General features: G+C 46.4%; 1 protein-coding gene across 2 annotated transcripts in view; it reads left to right on the top strand.

Moving 5' to 3' along the window:
* The first annotated feature begins 2,806 nt into the window (after nt 1-2,806).
* The window catches only part of TMTC1 (transmembrane O-mannosyltransferase targeting cadherins 1), a 183,591-nt gene continuing 170,496 nt past the window's right edge, over nt 2,807-15,901 (top strand). The window contains exon 1 of one of the 2 annotated variants that reach the window (XM_063134965.1): nt 2,807-3,007. In XM_063134965.1, the coding sequence (XP_062991035.1) occupies nt 2,952-3,007 (56 nt within the window). In that variant the 5' untranslated portion in view covers nt 2,807-2,951. The remainder of the gene's footprint in view (nt 3,008-15,901) is intronic. The other variant, XM_063134964.1, reaches the window with a different exon arrangement.

The following is a 15,901-nucleotide window of genomic DNA, read 5'->3' as shown; positions in this document are numbered from 1 at the left end:
TTGTGACTTTCTGCACCTGAGCACCATGGTATTCTTTCAGAGATGGAGCCACCAAGGCCACAGCTAGACCTAAGGTTTATCCTGGGATCATCCAGGGTTTGCCCCTGCCTGAGCACTGGATCCCCTGTGTGGAACCTAGGTGAACAGGTTTGACCCCTGGACAATCCAGGGATAAACCTTAGGTCTAGCTACGGCCCAAGACTGCACTACAAATGCAGCCGCTCCATAGTTTTATATAAAGGCATTGTGAAACTGTCATTTTTATTTTCAATGCCTTTCTGAATGATTTACCAACCCAGATTTTGTCTTTTTTCATTGCTGCTGCATGCAGAGTTCACATTGTGGTACTCAACTGGGATATGTCCATAGCACTGATTTGTGGTATATTGCATTGGCACATGACAATACCCAAGAATTTTAACTTGCTCGATTTAGGATGCTACTTAAAGCATTTCTGTCTGGGGCTGGGGGGATCTAGTTTCATTGTGCATGCTGTGCAACTCAAAAGCCAGGCACTCTGATGCCTCCACTATCTTTGTTCTGAACAAGCTATTTTTTCTCCCCTGAGACTTTTGCAAACACTTTACTTGTGCAGTATAACTACTGTGAAATGAGGGTTTGAATGGTGTTGCATGCACATAGCTAGCACCCAGTTATTCTCTGTGGGTCTCAGCCTCCATGTGGCTGCACTTAAACAGGTTACTATGCCACTGCTTGCTTGTGTGACTGAGGCCTCAGTGATGCTCAGCATTATTGGCTTTTCTCCATATATCCCAAGGCTAAGACCTTCCACCAAAAACCATTCCAGTGTTGACATTTAGCCACAGGTATTTGCCACATTATTTTGTATTCATTGGGGCAGAGGCAAATAAATAAAATGCCCCTACCACAAGAATCAAATACAAGATAATGTGGCTAAATACCTGCAGCTAAATGTCAACACTGGAACTTGTTAGTTGTTTCTATCCTGCCTTTCCTCCAAGGAGCCCAAGGTGGTGTACATGATCCGCCTCCTCTCCTTTTTATCCTCACAATAACCACCCTATGAGGTAGGTTAACCTAAGAGTCAGTGACTGGCCCAAAATACCTCAGTGAGCTTCATGGCCAACCTAGGCCTTAAACCTGGGCTTCCCAAGCCCCAGTCCAACACTCTAACCACTACGCCACACTAGCATTGCTGCCTTGGGCCTTAGAGTTACCTCCCCCTCAGAGGAAGCACAAAAAAAGAACAGGCTATCTACCCAGTTAGCCCATGAGAGCGCTTTACAATCTGCTGTCTGCCCTGCCTGTGGCTCTTCTCCAGAGTCTTTTGGTGCTCAGAGAGTTTTGCCTCCTAGCAAGGCCCAGGCCTGACTCAACAGTCTCTAGCAGCCTCCTGCCAGTTTAAATCTGCTAGAATCCACTTCCAAGGGCAGGGGCTTAAAAGGAACACTACCTTTTTACCACGTCCTACCTAGCTGGAGGCCTAGGTGTTGCTGCTTTTCTTTTGAATTTGTCCCTTAAAATTGACCTTCTAGTCATCAGCTCTCCTGCTTCAAATGACAGAAAGTGTGGGAATGTACAAATCCTGGGAAACAGCCAATATTCTGTATGATTATTTGTCCAGCGGGGTTGGACAATGACCATATTGGATAGAAATGATGGGAATTGTAGTCCATCATATCTGGAGGGCACCAAGTTGGAGAAGGCTGATTTATACGATTTAGTTGAGCCCCAGCTGAAGACATTAATTCAGGGTGTGGTCCTATGCATTATTTCGACAGCAAAAAATCTGGCTGGGGAATGCTGGGAGCTGTAGGGCTTTTTTCCTGTCTAAGCAGCCATAGGATTGCAGCAGTGGTTGTACACCGCTGCCATTTTATTTTATCAATTAAGTTAAGGATTATTTTTAAGAGGAGAAAAATAAAAGAGTGGTATATAGGAGAATGAGGCCAGGGGGCAACTTCCCAAACCACAATGAAAGAGATGGAAGGTGAAAGCTTTCCATTTATTGCATATATAAACTAATAATAGTCGTCGTAAAGGTTGCCTGTTTGTTTCAGGTTGGGCTTAAAGGCGATTCCCGGGTCATGAAAAAGCTGAAGGCTATTAGTTGACCCAGTCCAGCACTGTCATCTCCTTCATGAGAAGAAAAGAACAAAGTCATCCTTAAAAGCCGGCCTTGGGGAATTAGCATTCTGGAAAGGCTCAGTCTTTTCCTTGGAAAGAAATACTTAAAAATAAATAAATTCTGATTTACTTTAGATCTGAGGCAGGGCCGGGGCTGACCTCTTACAGTGTTGAGGGGAAAGGGGGGGGGAAGACACCCCCCCAAACACACACAACAAGCAACCCTAAACTTGAGGGGGAAGGTTTAGGAGGCAGGCGTCCCCCCTCCCCGCCACTCCTCCTTTCCCTCAGGACAGCCCAGCTTCTAGGCGGGGGAGAGAGGGATGCCCGCGTGCGGCATGGAGCATGCGTGCTCGGGGGGAGGAGGAGGAGGAGGAGGAAGGGATGGCGAGGGGAGGCGGCTGCGGCTGCCGCCGCTGTTTATTTGCAGCTGGCCCGGCTGAGCAGCGGCAGAGCGCGAGCGGGCAGCAGCGGCTCGCTCCTGCCTCCCTTCTGGCGCTATGCAGGCGCGGGGCGCGGAGGCGGCGGCGGCGCTGGGGGGAAGAAGCCCCGCCGAGGAAGGCAGCTAGCCCGGCAGCAGGATGGGGGCGACGGCGGGCGGCAGCCGCAGCAGCAGAGAGTCTCGGGCGCTTCCGCAGCCGCAGCCGCAACAGCCGCCTTGGGCTGCCCGGCCCGGGCGCTGGAGAGCTGCCGCCGCCGCCTTGGTGGCCGCGCTGTGCTACTGGAACTCGCTGCGCGGCGAGTTCGTTCACGACGACGTGTGGGCGATCGTCAACAACCCGGACGCGCGGTCGGGCGCCCCCCTGGCGGCCGCCTTCGCCGACGACTTCTGGGGCAAGGGAATGGCCGAGAACACCAGCCACAAGTCCTACCGCCCGCTCTGCATCCTCACCTTCAAGTAAGTGGCGTCGCTTCCCACAGAAGCCCTGGGGAAAGTCGGGAGGGAATCACGGGCCGCGCAAAAGCTCTCTGCACATGCCCAGGGGGCGAGTGCTTCTCGCCAAGCCGTGTAGCGCTTCGCACACCGCCAAGTCCCGGGAACCAAGGACCTGGTGGCTTTAAAAGGTCACCGAGAGCGTGGGGGAGGGAGTTAGGCCCGGGGCGGCAAAGAGCACTCTGCACATGCCCAGCGGGGTAGGAAGTCAGTCTTGTAAGGATAGTGGGGGCGGGTAGGTGAAAATCCTAACTAGGGAGAGGGATTATTTGTTGCGGTTATTCAATGGCGTGAGAAAGGTTATGGCTACTTACTGTTTTTATTATTAGTGCTGTCATCGCTGTGTACTTAACGCTTAATGGAGGGACATGAAAAACGGGAGGGTGAAGAGACACGTCTCTGCCCGGAGGAGCGTACAATAGAAAAGGTTGACAGCGGGTGATACAATATAGGGAGGGAAAAAGAGAAGGACGAAGCACTAGTCAGATGAGCTTCTTCCCTTGGAACGGGGCAGAGACCCACATCTATCAGCCTGGGTCCCTAACCTGGAGACCCCCCCCAAATGTGTTATACTACAACTCCCGCCATCCCTAACCAATAGCTGGGGATGCTGGGAGTTGTATCTTAGCAGGGACGGCTGCCATTGGGAGAACAGTGTTCTGGCAATAAACGTTACCTGTTCCCATCTTGCCACCTGGTGTCACCAGTAAGTTCTCTCCTCCGCCCCTGTTCCTGACACCACTTTATGTTCTTCGTTCCCTCAGGCTCATTGGGGCACAGTAGCAACCCTTAATGCCCGCAGCCCTCTTCTGCCCTCCTCCGCCTCCCCGGGGTCACTTCTGACAACTTTTCTTGCTGAATCCGGGACTGTAGACTCTCGCTGCCTTTCTGTACCTCCTCAGCTAGACTCTGGGCACTTCCCACAGCCTGGACAGTGGTTGACTGCGCTGGTGCCCCTAATGTGCCCAGTCTTTGCTCTTCTGTGCTTCCGCAGCCTTTCCTGATGAGACATGGAAGATGCAAATTGTAGCAGCTGCAACCTCCCCTGCTCCCCCATTGCCCCCATCGTCCTTCTTGATTGAGCCAAGAAATTTATCCCAATCTGTGTTGATGATCTACAAATTGATGGTGGTGCTGAGAACCAGTGATGATATTCCCTGCTTTTTTGCAGGATTTCCGCCCTTTTTCCCCCTTTTCCGTCCCCCCCTCAGGGCCCCTCCCTTGGGGGATTAATGCAGCCCGGGCCCCTCCCTTTCCCATTCATCCACACAGCTCTGTGCTTGGGACAAAAATGGTCTCAAGCCTGCTGTGTTGCCTTTGATAATTCTTACGGGGTCGCAGCCTCTGGGTCTGTGGTTCTGCCATCGCCACCCTCCCCTTTAGTTTTAACACCTGCCTGTCATTGACCCTGGCTGAAAAGGAGATATCAATTGCAAACTGCCATGTACCGGATCAAACTATTTGTCCGTGCATTTAATCAACATTTAGTACATTTTCATATTTACAGATATAAACAAAATCGATACAAAATCAAGTATCTACAACTCAATATAAATATTTTAATTAAGCTGCAAATAAATAACCCATACAAGTTGTGTATAGGATTATTGGCATTGTTGCCTTCTTTGGGATCATGGGTGTTCTTTTCATCTTTGCTTTCTCCCACTCCCGCCTCCGTACTTACTGCATTTTCAAATTGTTTCAGTTGGCTGTGAGTTTGGAATTGAGGTTGCCCACTTAGCCCAGCATTGCCTATGCTGACTGGGAGGTCTTGATCCCTTATGGAAGCACCAGGGACTGTACCTGAGACTTTCTGCTTGCTTTGCCACTGGCAGGTCCAGCAATAGCTTTGTTGTCTCCAGTCAGCCTGTCCTGGGTCATAAGAAGAGCTACTTGCTGTATCAGACGAAGGGTCCATCTAGTCCAGCATTCTGTTCACACAGTGTCCAATCAGTGACCGAGGACCCACAAGCTGGTCATGGGTGAAACAGCACCCTCCTACCCATGTTCCCAGCAACTGGTGTATATAGGCCTACTGCCTCTGATACTGGCGGTAGCACATAGCCATCAGGACTAGCAGCTGGTGGGCCTGTTCAGAAGACACCTTAAACCATGGCTTTAACCAAGGTGAATAAGGCAGCACCCCTTATTCACTGTGGTTAAAGCTGTGGTTTAAGGTGTCTTCTGAACAAGGCCACTTGACAGCTTTCTCCTCCAGGAATTTATCCAGCCCCCTTTTAAAGCCATCCAAATTGGTGGCCATCACCACATTTTGTGGAAGTGAATTCCGTAGTTTAACTATGTGCTGTGTGAAGAAAGCCTTCCTTTTATCTGTCCTGGATCTCCCACCAATCAGCTTCATGGGATGACCCCGGGTTCTAGTATTATGAGAGAGGGGGGAAATGTCTCCCTATCCACATTCTCCACACCATACATGATTTTGTACACCTCTATTGTGTCTCTCCTTAATCTCCTTCCCCGCAAAGCTAAACAATCCCAGCTGTTGTAACCTTCCCTCAGAGGGGAGATGCTCCAGCCCTTAAAATTAGTTCCTTTTCTGCACCTTTTCCAGCTCTACAATATTTTTTTTAGGTGTGGTGAGCAGAACTGTACACGGTTCTGCTCCTACTGCTCCACCTGAAATAGGGGTTGTTTTTCACCACCCCCACTCCCAAGGTCTCCATTGCAGCTGCAGATGGGTGCAACAGCACCCTCCCACCCAACTATTTTTTTTTATTTTCCAAGTAAAATTTAGCTTGGAAACAAAGGGTCATGGCTCATTTGCTGGTTCACACCTTTTTAGGCCCATGCTTTGGCTCAATGGGCATCTAGCTAGGTTTGGGGAGTCCGTGAGCAAGGGAGACTAGCTCAGGAAGCTATTGCAGGGTCTGCATGCTGAAGTTTTCATGTTTATCCCTTGTCTAGTGAAGGGGTAGTATCCAATGTTAGTCCTATGTAGGGTAAGACCCATTGAAATGAATGAGAGCCATTAACAAGAATAAATCCCATTTATTTCAGTGGGTCTACTCCATGTAGGACTAACATTGGATAATAAGTGATCAGTTAGGAAACTTTATTTATTTATTTATTGCATTTATATCCTGCCTTTTTTCCTCCTAAGGAACCCAAGGCGGCATATATAATCCTCCTCCTTTCCATTTTATCCTCACAACAACCATCCTGTGAGGTAGGCTGGGCTGGGGGTTTGACTGGCCCAAAGTCACCCAGTGGGTTTCCATGGCTGAGTGGGGACTAGAACCCGGATCTCCCGCTTCCAAGTCCAACACTTTTGACGCTACACCACACTGGCTCTCCCTGTCCGAGACATTGGAGAGTTCCTCCCAACCACTGTCAAAGAATATTTTTTATTAGGAGCAACCAAATCATAATGCCTGCTACTAGGCGAGGTAGAGGTGGATTTTTTGGATCCAGTACAAGGCAGCTCCTAAGAACATAGGGAAAGCCCTGCTGAATCAGACCAGATCTCCTTTTAGTCCAGTATTCTGTTTTCTCTCAGCTGGGAAGCCCACAAGTAGAGCATGAGGCAACTGCCTCCCCCCATAGCTTGTGCCCTCTAGCCACCGATATTCAGAGATATTCATACTGCTTCTGAAAATGGGGACTTCATGTAGCTGTCATTGCTAACAGCCATAAATTAGAGGTTGGCAACTTGTAGCCCTCCAGATGTTTTGGCCTGCAGTTCCCATTGGCTGTAGCCACCATAGCCAATAGTGAGGGATCATGTGAATTGTAGACTAATAGACTTAAACATCTGGATGGCCACATGTTGCCCACCTCTGCCACAGAGAGACCTTTTCCCCAGGAGTTTGCCTACTGTCCCTTTATGATAACAGGTGGCAACACATGGCCAATGGCCTGCATGCATCCCCTGCCGCTCCCTGCTGCTGCTCTTGGCACCCGCTGCTGCCTCCTGAAATCATTTTAAAAAATGGAGCTTTTACCCTCCCCCCACAAAAGGGCTCCATTACAGCTGCAGAGCACCAAAAAAATTAAATTTGGCTTGGAAACACCCTAATTTAATTCCTGTGCTACAGGGCAGTTTACTGCTGAATTTTGGCAGCAAACCAGCGATTTGGGGTGGGTTTTTGTTGTTGTTGTTGCTTTTGTGGGGAACACCCCATGGATTGCAGCTGTAGGGCGAAAATGGCCTCTGGGCTCCCAAACTCCCTCACCCCTGCTTTATGACTACGGGCCGTCACGGCATCCTTATGCCTTTGCATACTCACTTTATCGCCACCCTCCTGTGTGCAGTATTTCCATTCTTCCCACAGCATGGCTGCTATTGCCCGAGAGGCCCCTGGTGTGTCTGCCTCTCCCTCTGTGCAGACACACCAGAGTCCTGATTTGGGGTCTGAGCTGCCGAGGGAGCACCTATGGGTAGAAGGGGAGCATTTGGCTTCATGGTATGGAAGCCTTAACTTTATTGTATGCCACCTTGAGGAGGGTTGCACTTTGCCAAGGTGACTGATTCAATTTTAAAATGTAATAAGCCTTGCTTTGGGCAGACTATTGGTGAAGAGCTCCCAGACCAGATTACCCATCTTGCTCGCTCTCCTTCCCTTGGGGAGGATGTTCCGTGGTTCTCCCTCCCCCGAGGATGCCTGGGCTTTCTGTTTCTTGCATTCCAAATCGCCGTAGGGAACGTGACACAGCTGCATCACTTAAAGCTCTTGTCGAATACGGTGGGTGACAGCATCGCATGGAGCCTTCAGCCGCTTAGTGGTTCAATGCTGCAGCAGTAGCACCGCTTCACTGACAGCCTGGTGCAGGACAGCGGGCCTGTTCACTTCTAGGAGCAACGGATAGATGCTTGTGTGCTAGAAGAGAGTCCTGAAAGGGTGTGCAAGTAAAGTCATGGCTCTCTCTGGATTGCTGCTGGGAAAGACGTGAATACCGCCACCAGCCTGGCCTTGAATCTCGTATCATTCCCTTCAGCTTATGCACCTTTTCTCTTCCTCCCACTGGGTATGTGCTCACCTGGTCTGTTCCCCATGTATTTCACCTTCCAGATATATATGGGTTTCCATGGGCCTATATTCATCGTTTCACTTTTGCAGGTGGTTTTGGATCCTGGTTTTATCCATTGGTTCATCTGCAACTTATTTTGGGGGTTCAGTAATGCTTCAGGCAGGAGTGTTTAACAGGCAGTGTCTATGGATGGAACGCTTGTGCCCCTCTCACTGGTACTCCATGGGCCTGTTCAGACAACACGCTAAACAATGGTTGGGCAAAGAACACTTCTGCAGCAAATGGTTAGTGAGCATGTTTAAAACGTGGTTATGTAGCCACCATGGTTAGGAATGGTTCACATGAAACATTAAGTCATGGTTCACACAACATGCTAAGCCATCATGGTTAGCTCAAAATTCTTAACCACTGTGCATGTCATTTGAACAGGGTCCTAGTGTACATGGTGGGAGCTTTTGGGGTTAGAGTTTGCTTACATGCATGCGTGCTTCCCCGCAAAAAGCTTTGTTTTTCATTTTACTTTCTACTGTTGGTTATTTGCTTCTATGATTTGCTTGCCGAGCTGGGAAAAGCAGTTAAAGTTGTGTAGTTTGGGACTGGGGCATCCTTTGCTGTTGTGTGGGTGTGGCCTTTCATGAGTACAAGGGTCTAGTTGTGGTCTTCTTCTTCAGCCTTTGAGAGCCAGTGTGGTATAGCTGCTAGAGTGTTGGATTGGAAGCTGGGAGATTTGACTTCTAGTCCCTGCTCGGCTATGGAAGCTCACTGGGTGACTTTGAGCCAGTCACAGACTCCCAGCCCAACCTACCTCACAGGGTTGTTGTTGTGAGGATAAATGTAGAGGAGGAGGGTTATGTACTCCGCCTTGGGTTCCTTGTAATAATAAATAAAATAAAAATAAAAAACGTTCCCAATTGCAATCCATTCCTTCACTCAGTGCATGGATTACTTGTACTAGTGTGGGATCTGTGAATTTACCTTGTTCACTCTGTACTCCCTGGTGTTGTCTCTATACCGGCTTTGTCCTTGTTGCGTGGAAAGTCAGTTTCTTTTACTTCACATCTGCAGGGTGTGCAGCATAGGCCATCAATGGCTACAAGTTATGATGGCTATATGCTACCTTCAGTATCAGAGGCAGTGTACCTATGTACACCAGTTGCTTGAGAACATTCCCGGAATGGTGCTGTGGCATTCATGTCCTGCTTGTGGGTTTCTCGTATGCATCTGGTTGGCCATTGTGACAACAGAATCCTGGTCTAGACAGGCCTTTGGCCGGATGCAGCGTGACTCTTGTTATGTTCTTAGGGTGTGTGTTTCTCTCTCTGTTGAGTAGGGTATCCTGTGTTGGATAGTTGCCAACAACATGACAAAATAGCATGAGTGTCATTGGCCACAGCTAGACGGGGCTTTATCCTGGGGCGATCCCCGGGATTGTCCCCGTGCATTCACATGACTCACGGGGATCTTGGGATCAGGGAGGGATGATCCCGGGATCTTTCCCTACCATTTAGGCCCAGTTTTTCCACAGTCTGGGGCTGAGCCCGAGACCACAGAACATGTGGCTGGGTGCTGCGGTTTGTCCCAGCTCCTCGTGGTTACTCACGAGGAGCCGGGACCCGCGCATGGGGCGCAGAGCTCCTCAGGAGCACTGCGCCCATGGCGGTGGGGTGGGGGGAGCGGGGATTTTTTTTAAAAAAAAACCCACTTACCTTTTGCACAGGTGCGCTCGTGCGCTGCTGGCTCTTTAAGAAAAAAAATGGCAGGCGCGATGCCTCTCTGAGTTCTTTATTAGATTGTAAGCCTGAGGGCAGGGACTGTCTTTTTTTGCCAAGTGTAAGCCGCTCCGAGAGCCTTTTTTGGCTGAGGAGCGGGGTATAAGTATGATAAATAAATAAATAATAAATAAATAAACAGAGGGGGGAATCTTGCGATAAAACCATCGCGAGGTCTTCACCCCTCCGTCGTGGACTAACAGGTAGATCTAGCTAAGGCCATTGTCTCCGGGGTATGGTGATCTGAGTTAATCTATATGGTCTGGGAACACAGTGTTAACTGACACATGAAAATATGCCGGGATTTTCATGTGGGAAAAAACCAAAAAAAAACCAAAGCTCACAGTCTGATATGGACTTGAGTCTGAACAAGCTTCAAGATAGAATTTGGGGGATTTCGGCATGCTAGAGGTTTGCTGCTTCGCACACCCCTAATTACCAGCCTCTGCTGGAGTGCCAGCCTATGGCCTGTTCTTCAGATGGGACCATTGGTTTTGCATTGAGCACAAAATAGCGATGTGGATTTTCTGGGAAATTTTAAATTTGAAAATTAGGGTAATTTATTTATTTTATTTATTTATTTAAGGATTTTTATGCCGCCATTCAGCCAAAAAAGGCTCTCACAGCGGCTTACTAAAGTAATGAACAAATTCATTTAGCACTGGAAAACTTTCCGATGCCCTAAATGCAATCTAATATGGCATATATATTTTATTACTTCTAAACAAAGGTTTAAAAAAATGCATCATGTTAATTTTTGGTCACAAGTAATTGACCTGAAATATTTGAGTGAGAAAAAAAGTATCAATCACTTAAAGTGATTTTAATGCTATATTACATAGATTAAAAAAATTTTTTTTTGAATACTTGTAAAGATCAGAAGGCAGTCAAATTTACATCCTCTTACATTGTTTAAATTTAGGGAAAAACAAAGACACTGAAAAGTGTTGATTGTAATAACTTTTAGCAACCGTAAGAATTGTGCATGATGTGTTGACAACCACTCATCTATAACCTTGAAACTGCCAGTCTTGTCTAACAGTGAATTTGGAATTGACATCCATTCATTGTTACTAATGAACTTATGAAATGGGGGGGGGAAATCCACCCCACATAACAAGCACAAAGATGAACTTGTTCACTGAGCCAGGCTCCCCAAGGGATAGATATTTACGGAAGAGAATACTGGAGATCAATTGCACCTTCTGACTTGAGAAACATGTGTCCTAACTTTCTTTGAAGGAACTTAAAGCAGCGATCTAGGGTTATCCTATGGTAACCCTACCTTCACAACAACCCTGCAAGGTAGGGGAGGAGTGTCTAGCCCAAGAAAACCCTGTGAGCTCCATAGGTGAATGGGATTCTGCAACCAGGTTTCTTTAATCTAAATCTAACACTGTGCAATATCATACTTTCACTCTATTCCCAGATGCATAAGAGCTGGTTGTTGCTTTGTAGTGGGTAGTGATGGTGCCAAAACCAGTACAATATTCAATGGCATTCTCTACTGTTACTGCTTCAAACGTACCGGAGCTTAATCAAGGCATTGTAAACAGGTTCCGGGGCTGAGATATCGGTGAGCCCTGTCTCAAACTGCCCCCTGTCTGATGTTTGGATTTTATTTCTTGCATCCTTTATAATTCCCTTCCAACAAGGAACTCGTGTGTGTGTGTATATGTGGTTCCCTCACCTTAATTTTATCTGCACAACAACCCTGTGAAGTAGGCTAGGCTGAGAGATAACAACTAGCCCAGGGTCACCTGGTGAGTTGCATGACCCAGATCTCCATGGGACCAGTTGACATGCTAACCCTTACAGGATGCAATTGTTTTTCCAGAAGTGATTTTAGTGGTATACAGTTAATTAAAAAAGAAAAAAGCATTGGAGGAAAAACAAGAGGGGTAGGTCTGCAGCCGTACTGGGGCCAGTTCCAGGTTTGAGGGTCTCTTGGGCAAAGTGTGCTCTTTACATTTCCCACAGTTCCCTAGATTGGCACTAGGTTGAGGGCATTGTGGGAAATTGTGGTGCAATCAGTCCATTAACACTGCTTGTAGAGCCAGGCCAGAAAAAGAAGATTAATTGTTGTAGCCCTCGGATACTAGGTGCAGATGCCATCCCTGAGCAGTTCAGTGCCCGGGGTCTCCAGTGTGGTGCCCATGGGCACCAATGTGCCCACAGAAACTCTCTTGGCTCCTGTCAGGCTCTGTGCTCCTTCTGAATTTTATTATATTCGTTATGATTTAATTTTTTTAAAATAAAGTAAAAATGGCTGGCTTGCTGCAAAATGAAATGCTGTCCTTCGGTGCCATCTTAATTTCATTTTAAGAGATTGGTTTAGTGTGTAAGAGCTCAGTCCCAACCTCTGCCTTGTACTTAGATTCTTGGATGTCTTACTTTCTTTTAGTTTCATTTGTTTGCCTTCTGGGAAATGAATGTTTTGTGACCAGTCATACCCACAATGGTAGGCATTTTATGAATGAGCTTGGTAGCCATTTTGTGAGAGAGCTTGCAGTGCTCTGAAAATTTCAGATGTGCCCACTGACCTAGAAAAGCAGGGAACCCTTATGTGAATATCTACACAAGCATATATACACTTATATTATATAATATATAATATATACTCTTGTCCTCAGCTGATCTGCTTGTTGAATTTATTTGTTGACAGTAGCAGGGACTTGACTGTAGTTGGCAGCAGTGCCAAGGACATATTGAGGAATGCAGGCAGAGGGGGGTGTGTGTGTGAAGGAGAACTGGGACTTTCCTTCCCATTTCCTTGAGTTTTCCTGTGTCTAGAGAATTGTCCGTTTATTTGGTTTGTTCACAGAAAGAGAAGGAAGAATGTATCGACACATTTTTCTTGCACCATATAGCAATTGTTTTTCCAAAGGTACCAGATTGGTTCTCTATTTTTGGCATCCCATCAGGCCTCTTAATCCTGCCAAAAATGTGTGCTGACTGAGTACATCATGTACATTCACATGTAGGTGGTTTCTTTCGGTTTCTTCTTTCTTCTTCTTCTTAGGTGAGTAAGCATTTGGACCGTGTTCTGTTTTCAGCAATTAAAAACATAAGCAAACTCGGATGCCACACTAGCCTTGATGATTACTAAGCCACAAGGCTAGTGTGGCATCCGAGTTTGCTTATGTTTTTAATTGCTGAAAACAGAACACGGTCCAAAGGGTATTGAGGCTGCGGGGAGGATGGAACATTGTCCGTCTCCAGCGGGATTTGGTTGAACTCCTAACAACTCATTCACATGGTGATAATCTGCTCGCACTAGAGCTGTCTCACCACTGAAGGAGAGGGATTATGGAAGAAGCAGTGACTTTGTGGAGATAAGTCACTGTGTGATGAAAGCCTTTGAAGACCAGGCTGTCATGTCATCATTGAAGATGTCATGTGAATAACATGGTCATCTGAATGCGCCCTAAGGCTAAAAAGTTTAATGAGGAAGGAGGCCCCATTAAACAGCCCAGTAAATTTGCATATGATTGCATTGTAACTGTTCCCTTTATTTGACCTTGGGATATTGGGGGGGGGAGGGAGAGGGGCAGGGCTGGTGCCAGACTATTTTGCGCCCTAGGCAAGGCGACTTGCACCCCCTCAAAAAATTTGCCAACTTCGATTCAGCTGTTCAAGAAGAGTTTCTGAACTATTATATTTTCCTTTTTATTATTTTTTTCTTAAAACAGCTAATTTGTATAAAACTGTGACCCTTAAAGGACAGCACTGCACCCCTCTGAGGTCTGCGCCCTAGGCCGCTGCCTAGTTGGCCTAATGGTAGCACCGGCCCAGGTCCAGATTTTGAAAGCTCTTAGGCAAGGTATTCTCAATGCCCCCCCTCCCTCAGTGAATCTACCTTCTCATCACCATTGTCTCTTGCTCCTCATTGCTCCTTGTTTGCTTAGCAGGCAGAGAGTCAGCAATTAAGTGGGCAGTTACATCTATCGCTCTACTTCCTCACCACCACTGGTGACTAGGCCGGAGTGAACAAGCAGGTTGTAAGAGGAGGAGCAACTCCAGTGGCCCCTACTGGGGTGGGAGCCCTCGACACCAGCCCTCGAAAGGGGGCTCTGATATTAGAGTCGCAATTGTGAAAAAAAAGGCCTGAGAGCAGTTTCAGATGAATGGGATGCCAACTGGAACAGCCTCGATATGGTTGCATTTTCTGATGATTACTAAGCCACAAACCGCATGTGTGAAGAGAGTCTCATGATCTTACTCTTGAAAGTCTTGCTCCAAAGGCGCCAGACCAAAGCATGCTGTCCCTGGAAAAACAATAAGGGAGAGAAAGAAAGAGAGAGATGCCAAAGGAAAATTGACTAAAGCCTATAAAAACATACTCTGCAGTTATGGTTTATGATATCTCTTGGAACATTTTAAATGCGAGTGATTTATTTCCCCTTTTGTTTCGTGGGTGGAGTCATTATGGGCCCATATAGAGATCACGTTGGCTTCCTGCTAAGCTGTGGTTAACAAATTGGGAGCCAGGATCACATACAAGTGTGTTTTCTCCTGATAATTCCTCTTCGCCCAGGAGAAAGAACCATTTTCATATTGTTTTTTCGTTCGTTGATTGCTTTTTTATCCCATTTTCCAGCCATTTATAATGTTTTCCTAAATTCTGTGTTAGTATACCTTTCTTCAAGTTCATAATTCTATTTCCTAGGTTCATATTAATTTCAGGTATTGTGTCAATAAACCAATTCATTTGTTTCATTTAAAATCTTGAGTCTGAGAGCATCATCACATGGGGGGATGTCCCAGTAGGCTTGTCAGATGATTAGTATTTTAAAAATAACAAGAGTCCTATGGTGCCTTTAAAAGACTAAGGAATTTAGGCTGCAATCCTACACTTACCTGGGATTAAGCCCCATTGACCTCAGTGGGATTTACTTCTGAGTAGACATGTATAGGATTGCGCTGTGGCATGAGAAGACTCTACTTCACTAAGTGTAGGGTGACCATATGAAAAGGAGGACAGGGCTCCTGTATCTTTAACAGTTGTATTGAAAAGGAAATTTCAGCAGGTGTAATTTGTATATATGAGGAACCCTGGTGAAATTTCCTCTTCATCACAACAGTTAAAGCTGCAGGTGCCCTGCCTTCTTTTAAATCTGGTCACTCTAGTATAGCTCCTGCACCTTTAACTGTTGTGATGAAGAGGGAATTTCACCAGGTTCTCCATAAATGCAAATGACACCTGCTGAAATTCCCTTTTCTATGCAACTGTTAAAGATACAGGAGCCCTGTCCTCCTTTCCATATGGTCACCCTAACTAAGCGCCTGAAACTAACTATTACAGCAATCTTCAACATTTTCAGATCACACACATTTAATAGCAAACAGCAACATGGGGGATCCTCTTGTTATTTATTTGATTTTAAATATTATTATTTTGACCCACATTTCTGCTGCTTATACTAGATACCCAAGGTGTTTTGCAATATATGTCCCTTTTTAGCCTTTACGGTGAATCCTTGTGGTTTTTTAAATAGTTGTACGGACAAGGGAATATTTGTAGGTGTTTGCTTATTATGCAGGTGTGGAAAAGCCACACCTGCCAAAAGAACTTTTTCTACATAACTATTAAAGATAAAGGAACGCTGCCCTTCTTGGCCTCCTGTCACACTTTTCTCTGCCTCTCTCATTCTCTTTAAAAACGAACCCCCAGAAAGAAAAATAGTGTTAATGCACCTTAAGATGGTACCAACCTACCACTGCAGGTTTAACAGTTGTGTTGAAGAGGGAATTTCATCACGTGCTGCATGCATACAAATGACCTCTGCTGAAATTCCCTTTTCTAAACAAAGGTATGGGAGCCCTGTCTTCCTTTTCATATGGTCATCCTACCTTTATTATTATTATTATTTATTTATTTATATAGCACCATCAATGTACATGGTGCTGTACAGATAACACAGTAACCTGTAGAGAAGGAAGAAGCTGAATCTCCTTCTGCCAGGGAGTTGAATAATATTTTGGGATTCTTATCCCTTGTCCTTCAAGCAGCAATGTTTTCAGTTTGTCGTTTGCTGTGATTGTCCTGTCGCTTTGGGACTAAAGATGTTTGCAGAGAAGCATTTTTTAAGTGTTCCAG

This window comes from Elgaria multicarinata, chromosome 9 (genome assembly GCF_023053635.1).
Source record: "Elgaria multicarinata webbii isolate HBS135686 ecotype San Diego chromosome 9, rElgMul1.1.pri, whole genome shotgun sequence".
Taxonomy (NCBI): Eukaryota; Metazoa; Chordata; class Lepidosauria; order Squamata; family Anguidae; genus Elgaria; species Elgaria multicarinata.
This window is presented reverse-complemented; position numbering and strand designations above follow the sequence as displayed.